General features: G+C 45.1%; 1 protein-coding gene across 4 annotated transcripts in view; it reads right to left on the bottom strand.

The window, feature by feature from the left end:
- The window catches only part of svild (supervillin d), a 43,382-nt gene that overhangs the window by 14,358 nt on the left and 9,974 nt on the right, over positions 1-19,050 (bottom strand). The window contains exons 1-8 of one of the 4 annotated variants that reach the window (XM_061809847.1): positions 16,246-16,617; positions 16,106-16,174; positions 12,565-12,599; positions 8,988-9,040; positions 6,038-6,120; positions 3,529-3,601; positions 1,331-1,743; positions 1,121-1,256 (exon numbers count right to left, since the gene is read on the bottom strand). In XM_061809847.1, coding sequence (XP_061665831.1) covers positions 1,121-1,256; positions 1,331-1,743; positions 3,529-3,594 — 615 coding nt within the window. In that variant the 5' untranslated portion in view covers positions 3,595-3,601; positions 6,038-6,120; positions 8,988-9,040; ... (1 more) ...; positions 16,106-16,174; positions 16,246-16,617. Of the gene's footprint in view, positions 1-1,120; positions 1,257-1,330; positions 1,744-3,528; positions 3,602-6,037; positions 6,121-8,987; positions 9,041-12,564; positions 12,600-13,121; positions 13,239-16,105; positions 16,175-16,245; positions 16,618-16,681; positions 17,167-19,050 lie in introns of those variants that run through there. The other 3 variants (XM_061809845.1, XM_061809848.1, XM_061809846.1) reach the window with 3 other exon arrangements.

Genomic DNA, 19,050 nt, shown 5'->3' with positions numbered 1-19,050 from the left:
TCCCGGCCTGCAGCGCGCACCAGGTTATAAACCACACCCATTTGGTACATTTATACTCAGCAACTGGTTAAAAGCTGTAAGTGCCCACATTGAAACCCGCGTTGAAACATGAGATATTTACAAATATGGTACACAGAGAGTTTAACGCTAATACCAGCGCCGCGCTAACACCGCACTAGCTAACAGGGCCGGTTTAAAAAAAAAAAAAAAAAACATACTGGTAAAAATCACTGCGACACGGCTGGAACACGCTAGTGCAGCGCTAAAAGGGCCGGATCGGTAAAAGTCACTTCCTCGGCACATATATTCCACCGATTAAGAAAAAAAAACAGCCGTGGCAGCTACACAGTAGCAACACGGTAGCACAGCACTAACAGAGCCGGTTAAGAAAAAAAAAAAACAACAAAAAAAAAAAACACAAAGTAACACAGCAGAAACACGCTTAGCGCAGCGCTAACAGGGCTGGTTAAAAAAACAAACAAAAAAAAAATATAGCGGTAAAAATCACTGAGACGCGGCAGTAACACAGCAGCAACACGCTAGCCCAGGGCCGGTAAAAGTCACTTCATCGGCACATATATTCCTTTTCCGCTTGAGTGCCCCCTTGCGGCCATTCGAAAGAAATGCACAAATTGGCCACATTGCCGCATAAACTGCAAGGTTGAAAGCGTGTGAAAAAAAAGTCACGGCTTATAGGCCGGAAATTACGCTACAATCTTTTCTTTAAGCGACCTTATCATCTCTCACTGTGTACTGTAATGTCACTTTGCGGGGAGATTTAAAAAAAAAATAAATAGGGAAAAAAAAAAAAAAAAAAAGCAACAGGAGAAGCCAGCGTGACCTCCAAATCCTCGCAGGTGTACAGTTTTTATTTGTACAACGGGAGGCTAGCTAATACCTGGATGTTTGGCATCGCTTCTCCCGAATGTGCTACACACCGAACGACGCATCATTACTTTTCCACGCAAAGGTAAGCGGATGCACTTCTTGACAAAGCCCCAAAAAGCTGACACGGCTGAGCCCCTTTGACACGTACTTGCGCCCGCCCTCCATTTTCCATCTGTTTACCTGATAAAGAAACCCAACCTTGCGGCACGTGAGCAAAAAATGGAAAGCGGACCTTTTTTTTCCAGGCGTTCTCGGCGTCGTGGAGCTGGTTGAAGCGATCGGCCAACGACGTCTGAATGACCTCCGACGCTTTGGGCTTCTTCGTCCATTCTCTCTTCTCGCTGTCGCTCCCGCTGAACTCCAAAAGTCTAAAACCAGAGTACCATCATGTCTTATTTTTACGGATCCTACTGTTTTTCAACTGCGAGTAACGTTCCGAGACCTCTGTTTGATGGCGGAACCTTGGCTTCCGTCCAAGCTGTCCATCTCCTCGGTGTCCTCGGACACGGTGGAGGTCATGTCCAGGCTTTCGTCCGGCGAGGGGCTGCGCATCTCCTCCAAGCTGCTGCCGCTGCCGCGCTCGCTCCGCCTCGTATGGACGCCGAACTCGCCTGCGTCGGTGACGTCGTCCAGAAACGACTCGTCGTCCCCGTCGTTTTCCTCGTCGGCATCTTCCTCCAGGTCCTCGGCGTCGTCGCTCTCGGGGTGACTGAGCGTGACGCTGCTCTGTCGCGGCGGCGCGCACTCGTGCGCGGAGCCCTCGCTCTGGTCCGACTCCACGCTGGTGGAGCGGCTCTTCTTCAGGATTCCCTTGATGCCTCTTGGCCCGGAATCCTGGCGCTGCAGCGACGGAGTCTGCGGAAAAAGAAGAACGTTTTTTTTTTTAAACAACCGGTTGTTTAAAAGTAGAGCAGTAAAACAAAAGAGGCAACTGTGCACGCGCTCGCTGCTTCCGTGACTCACTGCTGTTATCAGGAGTTTCTGGGTTAGTGGGTTACATCAGTGAGGTGCCAGAACGGGGTGGGAAAGGGAGGGGAGGGGAGTTGTTTTGACACAAAAAGGAGGAATATGTGAGAAAATACCTGAAGGCTGACAGTAACGTGGGAATACAGTCAACCCACAGACTACATTGTCGAATTTCATTGCATTCAGAATTAAATTATTTTTTTTCTCTGCCAGAAGAGTCTGAGTAACGTTGTAAGGTGTGTTTACTGCTGCTGTGTGTTAAAGGGGCAGTTGTTTGAAGGTTTATAATGACCATAACGTCCGTGCTCAGTTACGTTAGCCCGCCTGAGGTGTTTCGAATTACCGAAATTCCCGACCTCCAGAGCGCACCGGGTTATAAGCCTCACCCAGTACATTTGTAAAGGAAATACCATTTGGTACATACATACGCCACTGCTGTGTAAAAGCCGCAAGTGCCCAGATTGAAACACGAATTATTTACAAAGAAAGACTTTACACAGAAAGAAATTAACGCTAACGCTAACGTGGCACTAAGGCTAGCGCAGCACTAACGCCCAAATTAAAAAAAAAAAAAAAAAAAAAAAAAAACTTACCAGTAAAAATCACTGAGACAAGGCAGTAACACAACAGCAACACGCTAGCACGGTGATAACGCTAGTGCAGCACTAAGACGGACGGTAAAAGTCACTTCCTCGGCACATATATACCGGTCTCACTCTTACCTTTTCCGCTCGAGTGCACCTTGCGGCCGTTACAAAAAAAAAATGCACAATTGACTGCATCACCGCAAGGGTTGCAAGGGTGTGAAAAAAGTTGCGGCTTGTAGGCCGGAAATTACGGTATATGTTAGCATTAAGCTAGTGGACTTTTGGTAGATGATGAATACGCAAGCGCATCGCAACAAGTTAGAATATCACGTAAAACTTCATTTATTTTAGTAGTTTAATTTAAGAAGTGTTTTTTTTTTAAATAATTTCGATGATTTGTGTGTGTCAGGAGAGAGTCTGTGCAGTAAACGGGGGTTTACCCAAGTTGACACAAGTTGTTATTTGTCAGTCCGTCTGCAAAATCTCTACATGCCTTCTTGGACACACTAACCGCAAACACATGCTCGACCAAGTCAACAGAAGCCCGTTGCAGGCAAACACGCCATTAATTCTTGCATGTGCAGTTCAAGGCATTCAGATGCAATGGATGAAAAAAAAAATCCAATATGCTATAGATTAGATGCCGCGACAGCAAATGGAAGCGCAATAGGCGTCCTACTGGAGTTCAAAGGTCAGAAGAGAATCAAGAGTTGAAGGCAGAGGACGACGCCGAGGCAAGTGCGAAGCTGAGCCGGTGGTCTTGCCGTATGAATAATAAAAGAAAAAAAAAAAAAACGTGCACGTGCATCGCGTCGTGCGCGAGCAAACGCCATCTTTAAAACGCGAGATTTAACGTCCGCTATAAGATGAATTATGCGATGACACGCCGCGGGAAGAATGCGCGCCTGCTCCAAATGACATACCTGTGCAATAAATTACAACCGTATACATCAATCAAGACCGCCATTAAAAACTGAATCGGCTGAGGTCTTTGCCATGAAAACCACGTGACACCCAAAGGGGCTCTCGTGGGTAAACTTTACGATCCCTGACGGTACGCTTCAAAGAAAAACGCGGGAGAATTTACCCTTATTTCCTCTCGTGCTTCACATTCCTGCCTGGGTGGTTCTTCCATAGCGTCTCTCTCTTCCATCCCTTCGCTGTCGAGAGAAATCAAATAAAGACAAGCTCAATTTTAATGGAAACAATGTTGCCTAAACACGATGACACCATGGGAAAACTCTTTTTGCTATCACAGCATCTGTTATCTGTTATTAAGGTTTCCTACAGGCTTACAGAAATTCCCCATCCTCCCTAATGAATCGCTCGGCAATGTCGGCGCCGAGACCAGTCCGACTTTTGTAAAGGGTCCTAATGAGGACTGGGAACGTCGGCGCGAAATCCTGGCATGTGGCCTCGTCCCATAAACAACTAATTGGAGTGTGCGGGAGCTCTGGAATTTCTCGTCACAAAAAAAGAAATGTATTGAGTGAAAGTACGGGAATTGTATTACATATTATTGGACCGGGACAATACTATAAACTACTGCAGTTGAACCGTAGTCAAACTACCCAAAATTCACATACAGGCTCTGATGTAATCAGTAAGAAAAAAAAAATGATTTATTGACGTTAGTTTCATTATCTGAGGTTAACTTGCATGACATTTAAGAAAGTAAAACATTTCTTAAAAGACCCTGTGCAAGTAAAAAAAAAAAGTTTTATAATGGCAACAAATTAAATTATATTCCGTAGCATTTTTTAAAATAGTTTTGAGGTTACACTTTAGTGACCAATAGAACAACGTTTCAGTTGAAAATAGAACGAAAACCGGGTTACGGCGCTAAAAGCTGGCGTACGCCTGCCATTCGTGAATTTGTGCGTGGGGGGGGGGGAGATCAAACGAGGGTGTGGCAACAAAAGAAGCTCTCCAGGTTGCTCTGGTTACTTCCGCAAAAGATTATTAATGTTCCCATTGGCAACAATATGCAAAAGCAGGGGATGCTGATTTTCATGAATGCGGGTGGGAGGGAGGGGGGCGGCGAAAAAAAATCAGCCGGAACCAATTCGGTCTTTCATTTTGACCTCTGTATTTTTCCATTTTGGATAGGATTACAGCAAATTCCATTTTCCTGCTTTATTGACCTCAACGATGAACTAAAAGCAAAAAGGTTGATTAGAAAAATAACGTTTTTTTTGTGTTTTTTTTTGGGCCGGATGGTTTTCTCCTCTCGAGGCGGAACCTTTGATGGCCTGGAATGACCTCCGTTATCTGTTTACACTGCCGGGCTTTACGTCTCATTTAGTTTCAGAGTGAGCTGCTTTATTTTGATTGTACGACAAAGTCTACGGTGCAAAAACAAACAAAAAAAAGGAATGTAGAATATATGATTCAATTCAAACAAAAAGAATAGATTGGAATGATATTTAAGACAAAAAAAGAAATTAATATATCCATCCAAGTTTCACCCAGAAAATGTGTGCATTGAAATTGTCTTACACAAAAGAAGAAATAGAGACAATATAGCATCTGTTCCATAGTCTCTCTAATGAAAAATATTAATAAATTCAAGCTTTTTTTTTTTTTTTTTGGGCAGTACTTGACAAATAAATGAAGCTTTACCAGCGCTAAATTGCAGTTGTTAAAGAAATATAATCTATCATGCTGAAATGATCTATGGGTAGATAGCATCGACATGAGAGTCAGATTTATGAAATTATGTGCCAAACAGAGGAGTGTATGCCAATAAATTAGTAGCCTGCCACAAAAAAAAAAAAAAAAAAAAAATTGAAAATTGATATTTTCTAACCAGATGTACGAAGCAGATCTTCAATCTCCGGTTTGGGCTCCCATTATTAACTAGATTCAGTTTTGATTGGTCGTTCACTTGTGCGAAATTTTGTGCAGTTCTAAAATGGAGTAGTCCATTGATCAGAAGTGAGATCAATACAATCAGGACTAATTGAGCTTTTTAATTTGAGCTGAGTGAAGTAAGACTAAAAAGATCACGACGGCTTAAAGTCGAAGCAGACTTTATTCATCAATTTTTATGAGATGTCTGGATAATTGTTAGGTCTGTGTTTGTTTAACGCTAAATCCTCGTTTATGAGGTGGATTACAGTCTGCCTGACTTTTTAAACTTTTAGTACCTTAGCTTAACATAGCAACAACACGGTAGCACGAATAGGGCTGGTTAAAAAAAAAAAAAAAGACCTAAATTACTGAGACGCGGCAGTAACGCAGCCAAAACACGCTAGCGTGGTGCTAACAGGGCCCGTTTGAAAAAAAAAAAAACATACCGGTAAAAGTCACTTACTCGGCACATATATTCCACCGGTCTCACTCTTACCTTTTCCGCTCGGCCGTTAGAAAAAATGCGCAAATTAGCCGCATCACCGCATAAGCCGTGTGGAAAAAAAAAGTCACGGTTTATAGGCCGGAAATTACGGTAGTCTCCCTCCTTTGTCTGTCTTTATTTTTGATTTCTCACTCGCACACGTTCAGCATTTCAAGCCAAACAACAAACTAGCGGATATCCCATTTTTACGACCTAAAAACACCCTTTTGAACTCTTCCAACAAACTTATTGAACTCACCGGCTGGGAGTTTCTTCGTTATCACTGTTGACCGGCTGCCATTTTCGCCCGCCGTCGCGATCGCCGCTTCCGCGTTCTTTATCCTTCGGGGGTGAGACGAAAGTGGTGAAAAAATCAACCGTTTTGTGTGCGAATAAGTGCGATTGCTCACCAGCTGTGAAAGTACAACCAGAAAATAAAGGACCTGAATGAGCCAGGGTGAGCCTCTTCCCTTGAGCCCGGTTAGCGGGTCGCCCAATTGATCAGAGTTCAAAGCGCGTGGTCGGAAAGATATTGTGATTTATGACCAAGTCAAAAAGTGCCTCCCTGAGCACGGATCGTAAAACTAATACAAGGAGAGATAAGACATACAAGTGCGGTATTTTCCGCACTGAAGTAAATATAGCGTGCTTTATTTTTCCCCCGCCTCATTTTTATTTCCATATACAAGGTTGGATATCGCTCCCACGGGACGCTCGGATGTGAAGCGCGAACGTCCGAGATGAATAAGACCTTGTAAACAGTCTACTGTGGCGCAGACGTGTGGAACGCCAGATGTTATCGGTGGAGAACAAAGCTGATCAGCAAATCCTGAGCTTCGCCAGTTACTAAATCCACATTTCATGACGTTCATCTATTTTGAGACGCAGACGTAAATTTGTCAGCCGCTGTCTCAGCTGTCGGCCTCGCTGACTCGGCACCTTTCCGCGGGGACTTTACAGTAGATGACAGACAAGAAGACGGATAAAGCTTTTTTTTTTTCTTCTTCTTCTTTTGCATCTGATGATTTCCAGGCAAAAGATGGGAATAGCAGAGATATTAATCGCAATAAAGGATAGGAGAGTACGGATAGTCCTCGGGTTAAGACGGTCTCAACCCAAAACGTTTTGACTTTGCCATTTTTTTGGGCTAATGCTCGCGCGCCGGGAGTATCTTCGCATTTTCCGCCCTCCTTTTTCGACATTATCGCCCCCAAAGAAGAAAGCCGTGTCCTTTAGCAATGCTTCTGCGGCCAAAAGAGAATCCATTGCCGTGGAAACGAAGCTCAAAATCATAAAAAGATTCGAGGAAGGAGAGATAGCAACACCTCTGAGGCTTCAGTCGGTCGACCGTGGTGACAATTATTAAAGACAAAGCCCGTATTTTAGCGCCTGTGAAGGGTACCGTTCCTATGTCGGGTACTTCTTTTTTCCTTTCGGCTTGTCCCGTTAGGGGTCACCCCAGTGTGTTACCTTTTTGTTCCAGCCTGCTCCCTCCATTCACTGCAGATCACAAATCATCTGCGAACATCATGCTCCAAGAGGAATCCAGTTTTACCTAATCCGTCAGACTATCCATTACTACCGCAAACAGGAAGGGGCTCAGGGCGGACCCCTGGTGAAGTCCCACCTCCACCTTAAATTCTTCTGACACACTGAGGGCACGTCTCCCCGCTGTTCTGCTGTCCTCATACATGTCCTGCACTATTCTAACATCATCTTGTTAATTTCAATGTATTTGTTTTTTTTTTTAATACAAAGTATTTTGGTGTCAATTGTGACTTTAATGGTGGAATCCGACTTCGGTCGAAATTTGAGTCAAGTCGCTACTGTAGGAACTGATCTCAGTCGTAGACCGAGGACTCCCTGTAATGAGACAGCCTTCGGTTTTCCCAGTAGTTTTTTTTTTTTTTTTTTAACTGCCATCTGGCTTCACTTGGCACTGTTCCTGGTGGGTGAAGGCCAAGCGAGAACAGCTATTTACACACAACATCACTCCTGAAACCGAAGCAGCTTGGGAAAAACCCAACTCTCCAAAATGAACTTTTTTTTTTTTTAAATATTGGATTATATGTTCATTTTCGCCGCCTCGGCGCCCCCGAGACCTCCGCCGACCGCGTACGCGACCGGGTGCGGGACAGCTTGCTGACATTTGGAATCGCGTGATTTGTTCTAAATGGAGCGATCTCGGGTTGCAGTGGAAAAAGACCGTCAGGAAATCACTTTGGCGCTTGCGAACAATTCGGCAGAAAGTGTTGAAAATATCCATCCCGTCCATCCATTTGGTTTGCCGCTTATCCTCACGAGGGGTAGATGTTTTTAATACCACACTCGTTGGCTTTTGAGGTGGTTTTTTTTGGAGCGGGGGGGGTTAATTGAATTTTGGGATTCTGAAAAATGTGAATGTGATGAAACATCCATTCCATCCATCCATTATTTTTGCCACGTATCCTCACCAGGGTAGCAGGGAGTGCCGGAGCCTATCCCAGCTGTCAACGGGCAGGAGGCGGGGGTACACCCTGAACTGGTTGCCAGCCAATCGCAGGACACATGGAGGCAAAAAGCCGCACTCACAATCACACCTTGGCTCAATATAGGGTGTCCAATTAATGTTGCATGTTTTTTGGGGGACGTGGGAGGAAACCGGAGTGCCCACCCGGAGAAAACCCACGCAGGCAAGGGGAGAACATGCAAACTCCGCACAGGCGGGGTCGGGATCAAACTCAGAACTGTGAGGCCAACGCATTACCAGCTGATCCACCGTGCCGCCAAGTTGAAATTAATGCAAAAATATTTTGCTCATTTTCATTGTTTCAGAGCCATGTTTTGAAGTTTGTTTGTCAGCCAACTTGCCAGCTTTCTCAGTAATTAGGTTTTAATTAATGGGCTCCTAAGGAGTAAAATATGTTTGTTGGATCAAAATGACAACTATAACAACAAAAAGGAATGACATCCAGATAATAAATAATTTTGTTGCTACAAAGCCAAAAAGTCAGTTTGATCAATAAAAGATTGTACAGAATTTTAATCGTTAATTGCTGACCCAGATGGAAATTCAAGCCGTGATCCATTAAGGCCCTGAAAGTTTCTCAAACAAACATCGAACGGACTTCAAAAAACTGCAACTGAAACAAAGAGCCGCACATAAGTTAAAAATAGAAACAAATGCCTATTATTGTGTTCATAAAATAAATAAATCAGGAATACGCTACCTTAAGAGAGATCTTGGCGGTGTAACTCCATCCGTCCAAAGTCTCCTGCTCAACTGAAACAAAAAACAAGAACGAGAGGCCATTCATGACATTGATTAAAAGGGAGGAGGCGCTTCAAGTCTCACGTCTCCAACGCGAGGTAGGGCAGACTCTGGCGGGGGGTCAGGGATGGGCATTTTGGCACCCGCGCAGCAATGCGCTCGGGAGACGCACGGGCCAAACATGGTCAGGCCAGCCGCGGGTATTTTGTAAATACAGAACGCCGCTGCCAAAAGCGGCCTCGGTGCTTAATTAATAGGGATGCCGACGTGGTATTAAGTGGATTGATGCAAGGCAGCTGTGTGCGTGCATGTGCTTCAAATGTTGTATCGATTAAAAATGTTCATTTTTTTTGAATTCGAAAGCCGGGTATTCTATCAGGGTGCGGTTCTAGGTTTATTGACAAGTCTACATAAGTTACACCAGTTGACTCGCAAAGTGTGATACGAGTGCGGCGGAAAGGTGGGTCAGCTGGCAAAGCGTTGGCCTCGCAGTTCTGAGGTCCCGGGTTAAATCCCTTCCCCGCCTGCGTGGAGTTTCAATGTTCTCCCCGTGCCTGCGTGGGTTTTCTCCGGGCTCCTCCCACATCCCAAAAACATGCAACATTAATTGGACACTCTAAATGCGAGTGCGGCTGTTTGTCTCTATGTGCCCTACGATTGGCTGGCGACCAGTTCAGGGTGTAACAGCTGGGATAGGCTCCAGCAATCCCCGTGACCCTCGTGAGGATACGCGGCAATGAAAACGGATGGATGGATGATACGAGAGCCTCTGGTGGCACGCGAAAGAACTCTTGAACTATTGAATTCAATGCTCATTTAGCGCTTTCAGTTCAGTTGTATTTAACTTTTAAATGCAATACATTCGCATTTGGTTTCTTTAGTTTGTTTGACCTTTATTTATTTACGAAGCATTTTAACTGAATGATTCAAGTATTATTATTATTATTACTATTATTTTTTACACTTGGTGTAAAACCTTTGAGAACCACTGGCCCCACATTTTCCATTCACTATTCATGAATTCCCCCTTTCTGAAATGTCCTTGAGTGCCACAGGATGTCGCCAAAAACGGGTGTAAATGAGAATTGTCATGTCATGTGATTGCCCAAGTCGCTTATCCTCACAAGTGTTGCGAGAAAAGCCGGAGCCTATCCCGGCTAGCTTCGGCCGAAAGGTGGACAACTTTAACTGTTTCCAGTCAGTCGCAGGGCAGATATCGACGCCATCACCGAGCGGGAATCAATCCCACGCTGCCCGCACCAAAGGCAGGCGTGCGTACCACTACACCATAGGTGTCAAACTCTGGCCCGCGGGCCAACTTGTAATTATATTTGGCCCGCGAAGCAATTTCAAATGAATATTAGAGCTGGGCCGCCAGTATTACAAGTATTACACACCTGATTTTGATTCCATATTAAAAGATTCATTTTTCAACCTCGGCCCACAGCTTTGTTTAATTTAAAATTTTTGCCCACTGTGAATTTGAGTTTGACACCCCTGCAGTACACCATCAGTGACTAAATAAGAGTTGGAGTCAAGCAATAAGTTGAAACTTTGTATATTGGGGAGGAGCCAGGTTTAGCCTGGGTTGGTAGTGGAAATTACAGACTTGTACTTTCAGTACTATTTTTTTTTTTGGGGGGGGGGGGGCAAATCAATTCATCTGCAAGGCATTTCTTTTGAATGCCAATACAAGATGAGTTTGAAATGATATTAAACTGTTTTGCCCTCATAGTGTGTGACTATATAGTATCTATGGTTGAAACTATTAATTTAGGCACTCATGAAAACAAATTGGTGTAGCCATCAATTACTCCTGGCAAGGCTTGCAGGAGATTCGGGCTTTGGTTACACTGGGAAGAAAAATACTCTCATGTTATTTATTGAATCAAAAACAGCTAAATAAGAATAGTATTCTATTGTGTATGGGAGGGCGAGCATTTCCTTAGGTCAGCGCTCTAAATATTGTCCTCTCACTGCAAATTGCTTTTTCTGACGTTTCATCGGCGTGGCGCCTTTCCAAAGAAAGCGCTTGAACTAAACGAGCCCTAGCGGAGGATGGACACACACACACCCACAAAAAAAAAAAAAAAAAAACTCAAATTCCACTTGACACTGAGGTCCAAGACTCTCAAACGACGCCTTCAAATCATCCGTGCAGTCTGAGCGGGTCGTGATTTAGTGGCGACGCACCGAACGCAAAGCGTCGCCGGGTGGTGGTTCCACTCCGACTTCTCTTTCGCTGCTGATGTCATCTTTAGTCGTCGGTCGAGCCAAAAGGCAAACTTCACGCTTTCCTTCCTTGGCCATCAATCTCCTCACTACAGCCTGACCTACTTCAATTTTCCAAGATATTGCCGGATAGCTGAACACTTCGTCATACTGTAGCCAGTAAAATAATGTCGTTTGAAAACGATTAACTATGGGGAAAACCGATGCTCTCTTGTTTGGGAAATGATATTCTCCTTTCAAGCTTCCAATTTGGTTTATAACTCCAGCTGGCTGAGACAAATCCCTGTAGAACAAAATAAAGTGAATACTCTGTTCTTGACCGTCTCCGTTATCGAACAAATCAGTTTTCGAATGAAAATTTCGCTATTTTTTTGCTGCTGTTTTCGAGCGAAAATTGGTACTCGAACCCGGAAATAACGTGGGGCCCGATCAGCTGATCCACCACGCGCGTTGTTATTGTGTACGCAGACCTGTCCCGGTAGCTCCATTTACTGACTTGTTTTTTCTTCGTATTGAGGACTATTAACCCCCAATCATGGCGCCAAAGAAGTGACACTAGATTAGTTCTTTGGGAAAAGAAAAGAACTTCCAGGGGGGGTGAGTCACCCCCACCAAAGGGATTTCATACAGTAGTTGATAGTTTTGCATTGATTTTTTTCTTCTGAAGTTTAATAATGCTCTGTTACGTTAACGTTTCTGCATTTTTGTTAACTCGAGCTACAAGTTAATGCTTTTGTATGTTACTTTTTGTAAAAATTAAAAAATTTTTTTGCTGCCCCCCCCCCCCCCATTATTGTTGTTCAAAAGTTATTCTACACTTTTGTTCGTACAATTTACATGGGTCGGGGCCGAGTTGCAACAGATACGGCATTGCACTCCCAGCCTGGCCTACTCTACTACTAAAGCATACATTTAACGCAAAAAATAAATAAATTCCTGAAATCATTTTATTATATAAAGTATTTAAACTATACACGTATTTCTACTATGCAGTTTATTATCAGGAAAAGCTAAAAAAAAATGCTTTAAAAAGTCTACTTTTTCAGGCTTGGAACGGATTATTCCTTTTTCCATTAATTGTAATGGGAAATATTGATTTCATTTTTGAACAAATTGCTTCTCGAACCGTCTTATGGAACGCATTGTGGTCGAGGACCGGGGTTGTAGTGTATGAGCTAAGATCGGCGGGAAATGGAGGGAAGGTCTACGGCGTGTTTGACGGCGTCCAAAAATCGAGCCGTACGGTGGGGAAAAGGAAAAGGCAGAGGAGCAGGTCAAAGGTGAAAGTGGAGAGTTTGTCTTACCCTTTGACCCGTCGAGATCATCAGCTGCCGGACGCCTAGGAGAGAAAGAAAAATGAGAAAAAAAGACATGTGAGGTCACTTTAAGATGCTGAAGTGATGACAGATATTACCCCCCCCCACCCCCCCAAAAAATTGGCATTAAATATGAATGGAGACAGCAGCTGCCTGTGGGGTAGCGGCAGTGACGTCACATGGGGGTGGGGTGGGGTGGGGGTTCGCAGACTTTGAATGCGAGCAAGCGTCACTGCGGCGACGGGCAGCTGGCCGAGGTCAAAGGTGACTGGAGAAAGGCGAGCTAGAGTTGGGGCGGGGGGTGCTGGACAAAAAGCCAGAGAACAAAATATACCTCCTAAAAAGAATCTTTTTTGCTTGCACATATGAAAAAAAGAAAAGAAAAAAAAGCTTTGTTATAATATAGCATATTATCATGACGAGGGAGTTCAGCGCCGGGTTGGCTGCAGCCGCCGGCCACATGCCAACATAAAAAAAAAAAAAAAAAAAAAAAAAAAGGAGATAATAAAATCGAGTGAGAAAAGCCAAACACTCATTATACTCACAGTAAGCGAGTCATCCATCAAGCACTTCTATTTAAAACGCCTTCCTTTTGTCCAATTTTAAATTATGCCACAGCGGGCGCAAAGTGACGCGAGGAACTGGGCCAAGAGTTGATGAAATAAGCGCGGGAGGGGAATATAATCAGGATTTTTTTTTTTTTTTTTTTGTCTTTCGCCCGTCGCCTCGAGGCCGAAGTGCAAAATGAGCGCCAGGACCCGTTGTCGAGGAAACGCCTTCAGCAACAATTGAAAATAAATATTGCCTTTTGTAGCGGTCAGGTGTTATTAGTCGTGATGCGTTCGGGGAAGGCACGGGCCTGTTGTCACGAAGTTACATATTCCGGCGCGTGGCGCAAATTTTCCCTGCGTTAGAGACAAGAATCAGTCCGGATTCCTGTTTGGGTCAGATAAACCTTCTTCTCTGACAGTTTGCATTGTCACTCGGGGCAACTGAGCTCCAGTTTCCTTTGTGCTATTTCTGTGGCGCCGGCTCGCAAACATCTCGCCATACAAGGTCCAGTAATTATGTGCAGAACCGTCCTCGCGATCAACACGCGAGCCGACCTTGGAGGGAGCGTTGGGGGGGGGGGCATTGTCACATGCGATATAACGACTGCATTCAAATGAAAATCTAAAGAAGAGCAGGCGAGTTGAAAGAAGAGAATAATAATTGTGACTGGTGATATGATATCATACTTGCTATTCGTATGTATACTGATGTTGATTAAACGCACACTGCGACCTTCGTGACTAACATTTACTTTAAAACCATTTTCATGTTAGGACCCGTCTTGGTCAGATTAATTTAAAAAAATGGTCTGCGGCAATCACACTTTTGATTAACCCCGGCGCATGAAGACTTGGCAAAATTTCGATATCACTACCCCCGCAAGCCTCAAATTATGTCTCAATACTTTTTTTTTTTTTTTTTTTTTTAATGTTCGAGAACAGACACGTCGGGTTCTGCCGGCTAGATTACATCTCAAACATCCACAAGGGCCACGACTGAACACGCCGGCGAACACGCAAACATTTCAGTCAAATGAAACAAGTTTTGTTTGCGTGTCCGTACAGGAGAAACGCACCAGAGCAAAAATTAATTAAAGGGCAAGTGTCATCTCTGTAAACATTCTAAAATAGATATTGTAATGGAAAATACATATAACATTATTCAATTCAATGTTTATACGAAAAAATAAATATGAGCGCGGAGCGCGGCATCCGTGCGCAAAGTTGCGGAAGCCTCATTCGACATTCAAGTGGTCGCCATATTGCTGCATCTTCTGTCCGTGATGTCACACTGGGACATTTGCCATCGCTGTGCCACCCACTATGGCAGATGAACACGCCCCCTTCTGACACGGAAGCTCTGTTCGAAGAAGAGAACATCTCACAACCGAGTGAAGTGACCGGGGCAATATTACCCTATCCTTTCGAGCCATGCTTAGATGATATGTGGATCACGGCCAAACCGCCTCCACGCCCGATCCGACTGGTATACTGACACATTTAGCACCCCTGATTTAGGTGCGAGGATCTTTTATTACAATCTCAGAGGATTACACCTCCCCCAACTATTATATATTTTTTTAGTAGCTGTATACACACCTGGCTGTCATTTGGAACCCACGAAGCTCTCGTCCTTTGCACCCGTGCAATCCATTTTTCACAACAAACCGGGTCTTTTGGAAAAGTATGAAGAATGAATCCATCCTCCCGAGCCGGCATTTTGGCTAACACGAAGGAACAACGAGCTACCTTCCAGAAGGTAAAACTAGTAAAAAAGACGAGCCTGCTTGAGTGCGCTACTGCCCTGCTTCTTCTCGAAAACAAATCCCTCGAGAGGATTTTCATGGCGGGAGTTACAAAGAGCTATACACGTCAAAATCATGTTTTGTGATGAAAAAACGGATGGGTCCATACCGGCTGCCTAAAAATCACCCGTTTCATGACAGTGGCCCTTTAAGATGCCGTCACACGGGCACTTTAGGGAATGCAAGCAGATGTGTTTACCTCAAGTCTTCACACGTCTCCCTTCAGTGCATTCAACTTAACAGCTCCACTAAGTCACATTTCCCTGGAAGCAAGGTAGCTTTTCTCACTCAATTTGTTGGCAGTTCGACACATTAGCCATTGGGCAATAATCTTAAAACAACCGCCCACTTTTCGCAGATGTGTGTGCGAAACACATTTAGAAGGGTTTACGATTGCCAATCAACAGACGCAATTGATGTAATATTGCCTTTTTAGCCCCAACTTTATTTCACAGTAATCGCGAACGACCGTTATTATCGGGAACATTTGTTTAATCTCATGTCGTAATTGGACTTCGGGGAACTGCAAATCCAAACAATTGTTGAAATGCAGAATTGACTTGATTGACCAAGAGGAAAAAAAAATCACACTCGATTGTTCGCTTGTTGCTAACTCACTGCATAGGACGTTAATATTCCGTCGTCCGGCATCCAGACGTTTACTGCCGCCGAATGTAAACGCGCAACAGATGCGTTTTTTTTCGACTGGCAGACGTGGGAGCGAGTCTCGCCCTGCTTGTCTTTGAAATTGACGTTCGCAGACGAGATTTTGAGTCGAGGACAAAGGTTTGAGAACAATGCTTAATAAAAAAAAAAAAAAGTCTGTCGCAGAGGTTTACTAAAGTTAAGTGTGGCCGCAATCGCTTCCGTGTACGTTCCGTGGAGACGACTCCGCCCTCTTTTTTTTTTTCAGTCATAGTTAATGAATGCGAGTTTGTGTAAAACCAGGGATCGTTTATTTAAATATTGGTATTTGTATTGAATACTAGCTGAAAAGATCGATGGATTCCGCCAAAGGTTAACGTGTGGCCGAACGCGCTTCCGCGTTCACAAGCCGTCAACCCATCACTATTTTTTATTCCTGATTGAGAACAGATCCAGAGACTAAGTATTTGTATGCGTCCAGACTTTTCTACGCTTTCAAACTCTTCCGTGTAAATCTCAACGACTTACCCAGCAGATCCATATCTAGATCCAGTTGTCCAAGGCAAGCAGAAGCAAAATAACAGTCCAATTTCTTATCTGGCGAAAACATCGATTTCGGCATTAAATATGGGTCCCCTATGCAGAGTTTATCTAACTTTTCCACGTACCTTCATTTATTATCACCTTCTAAATGTTTAACGGTATCGGACAAGGCTCTCCAACCGACTTGACCGAAGATGAAAGCGACGTCAAATTCGAGGCATGCATCGATGGTTTGAGTCTTGTGTTCAATGTCAAAAAAAGGTTGTCGTCTCTGCTTTTTGGTCAGGAACTTGTATTTCCGGTGAAACCAACAAGTTTTACTAAAACATGGAAAAAGCGAGAGAAAAAAGAAGTTTCTCCTTGGGTAGGGTCAGTGCTAATATCGTCACAGAACAGCAATTGGAACTTTTTTCAAAACCGCTGGTGGTGAGCAAGCTGATGGTGTTCAAGAGCGTCTGCGGGTTCTGAACTCCTGTTTCCACGTCAAGCATTCGCGCTCACATTCAAACCTAAGAACACGTTTTGGGAACATTGGTGGATCTCTAACTGTAACAAACTCACCGAGTACTGGATGACATTTTGAAGGGCGGCTGAACTTCTGGTTCAGAAGTCAAACGAGCGTCGCGTTTAACGCGAGCGCTTTTCTCCGGTCCGCAATCCTCGTCGACGTCAACTTTACTCTTCGGGCCTCTTCTGGCGTACGGTTGCTCCGCCCCGTTGTCCTCGCATTTTTCCTTCTCCTTGGTCGTCGTCTCGGACGGGTCGGCGATCTTCCTGTCCCGACTCCGGACATACTTGGAGGTGAATTCGTCAGGGGCGCCGTAGCGTTCCGCCAGCTCCCGCCTCCGCTCGGCTTTGTAGCGGGCGATCCGGTCGGCTTTGGTCTCCGGGGCGGAGCTCTGCAAGGTGTCGACGCCATCCATTTTGCACTCTGACCACAATCGGGGCTGGGGGTGGGCAGGATGTGACGAAGGAAATTGCTGATTCACTCAGTCGCGCGGAGCAAAGAAACCCGAGCCACGTCTCACTCCATCAAAATGACAACACTGCAAACAAAAATGGAAAGGAAGGCAACATTAATGGAACATAATTACACGAGCGGGCTCGCAACATCTGTCGCTCCCGGGGCTGGAGTCAAAGTCGATTTCAAATGACACGACGCGCGTCGCCGGCGTTCGGAGCGAAGTGGCCGCAGTTTGCTCAGCTGCGGCGCTCCGGGCCCAACCCTTTGAGGCAGCTCGCACCCCCCGCGAGAATGATGTCACCGAGCTCGGAGACGCTCGCAAGACGTCCGTTCCATCGACTGCTGCGGCCAATTGGAAAGGACCAAAAAGGTTTTATCCCCGATTTACCTCCCACCTAACTGGGGTCTTTAATCGCCTCTTTTAATGCGATCCAAACCACATGGCGACGCATTTACTCCAAACACGAGAAAATGAATTTCCCACGAAATGGGGGAACGCGTCGCTTAACCAGCCCGCTAACCTGCCGACGGTGTCCGCCGCGAGGAGCGGCGAAAACAACCAGCGCGTTTTGACATTTTGCGGAATATTCAATAACATTTGGACAGCTTCGCACACACACGCGAAAGAAAAAAAAAAATGCGGTTAAATGAATTAGAACGCAGTGATGAGCTCATTTTTGTTCCACTGAATATTTGAAGAGCAGAAAACCGCACGTTGGATAACGGCGCTGAAAAACTTGTGCGCGCGTTTTCTGTTTGTTTTCCGCTTTTCCACTGATGTTTCTCCTTCGATCGCAAGTTAAGATCAAGATGCTTCGGGGCACAGTGGATGAGGTTTGTTGATGGTGCTGGTGGTGGTGGTGTTAGGGGAGGGCGGTGTTAGTGGACTTTCGAGAGAAATCATATCAAAGGGGACGCTCTGCCCGGACAGTTTTAGAAAATGAGAGTTGAAGAAGAAGAAAGAGGCCGAGTGAACGAGGGGTCAGGGGGTCGAAGGAGAGGTGAGCGCGCTCATGAGGTGGAATCAATTAGCTTAGTCCGAGAACATTTTTTGTTATGACACAAGTCGAGCTTGAAGAAATCTCAGAGGCCACCCCCCCCCCCCCCGGTCCCCCTCCGAGTCATGACCACCTGCTGTTAGGCAGTGAAAGCAAGCAGAATCGGGTTTCGGTCTCTCCTAAGAGTAATAATAAAGCCGTGAAATATTGCAGTGTTGACGCAGACCCCTTTTGTAATCCTCGCCAGCTTGAGAAAACACAGCGAGGATCAAATGGAGGCCCCCCCCCCCACCCCCACCCTCTCACGCGGACTTTCTGCGAAATTGGCACGTCAGAGGAACTGGATTGCATAATGTAGTTAACACCCCCCCCCCCCAATTCTGTTTTGGTGCCCATCAAAAAGACAATGGACACAGGAAAGGGTCGTCTGGTTGAGAGGGGAAACGTGTAAAAGCCGACATTTTCCATGACGGTGTTGTCCAGGGATTCACCAATATTTGTAGTATTCCATCCATGCATCCATTTTCTTAGCCGCTTATCCTCACGAGGGTCCCAGCTGTCAACGGGCAGGAGGCGGAGGTACACCCTGAACTGGTTTCCACCCAATCGCAGGGCACATTGAGACAAACGGCCGCACTCACAATCACACCTAGGGGCAATTTAGTGTCCAATTAATGTTGCATGTTTTTGGGATGTAGGAGGAAACAGGTGTGCTCGGAAAAAAAAACCCACGCAGGGTTGGGGAGAACATGCAATCTCCACACATGTGGGTCCGGGATCGAACCCAGGGCCTCAGAACTGTGAGGCCAACGCTTTCCAGCTGGTCCACCGTGCCGCCTAAAAGAGTATTTTACTGATAAACCATAAAGTGGGCAAACACCGACTTTGCATTATTAAAGCGCAATACCAACACAAAAAAAGTGCATGTGAGTTGTAGGTATTGCCGTATTTTGTCCATTTGGACTCTC

The sequence above is a fragment of the Syngnathoides biaculeatus genome, chromosome 22, assembly GCF_019802595.1.
Source record: "Syngnathoides biaculeatus isolate LvHL_M chromosome 22, ASM1980259v1, whole genome shotgun sequence".
In the NCBI taxonomy this organism is placed as follows: Eukaryota; Metazoa; Chordata; class Actinopteri; order Syngnathiformes; family Syngnathidae; genus Syngnathoides; species Syngnathoides biaculeatus.
This window is presented reverse-complemented; position numbering and strand designations above follow the sequence as displayed.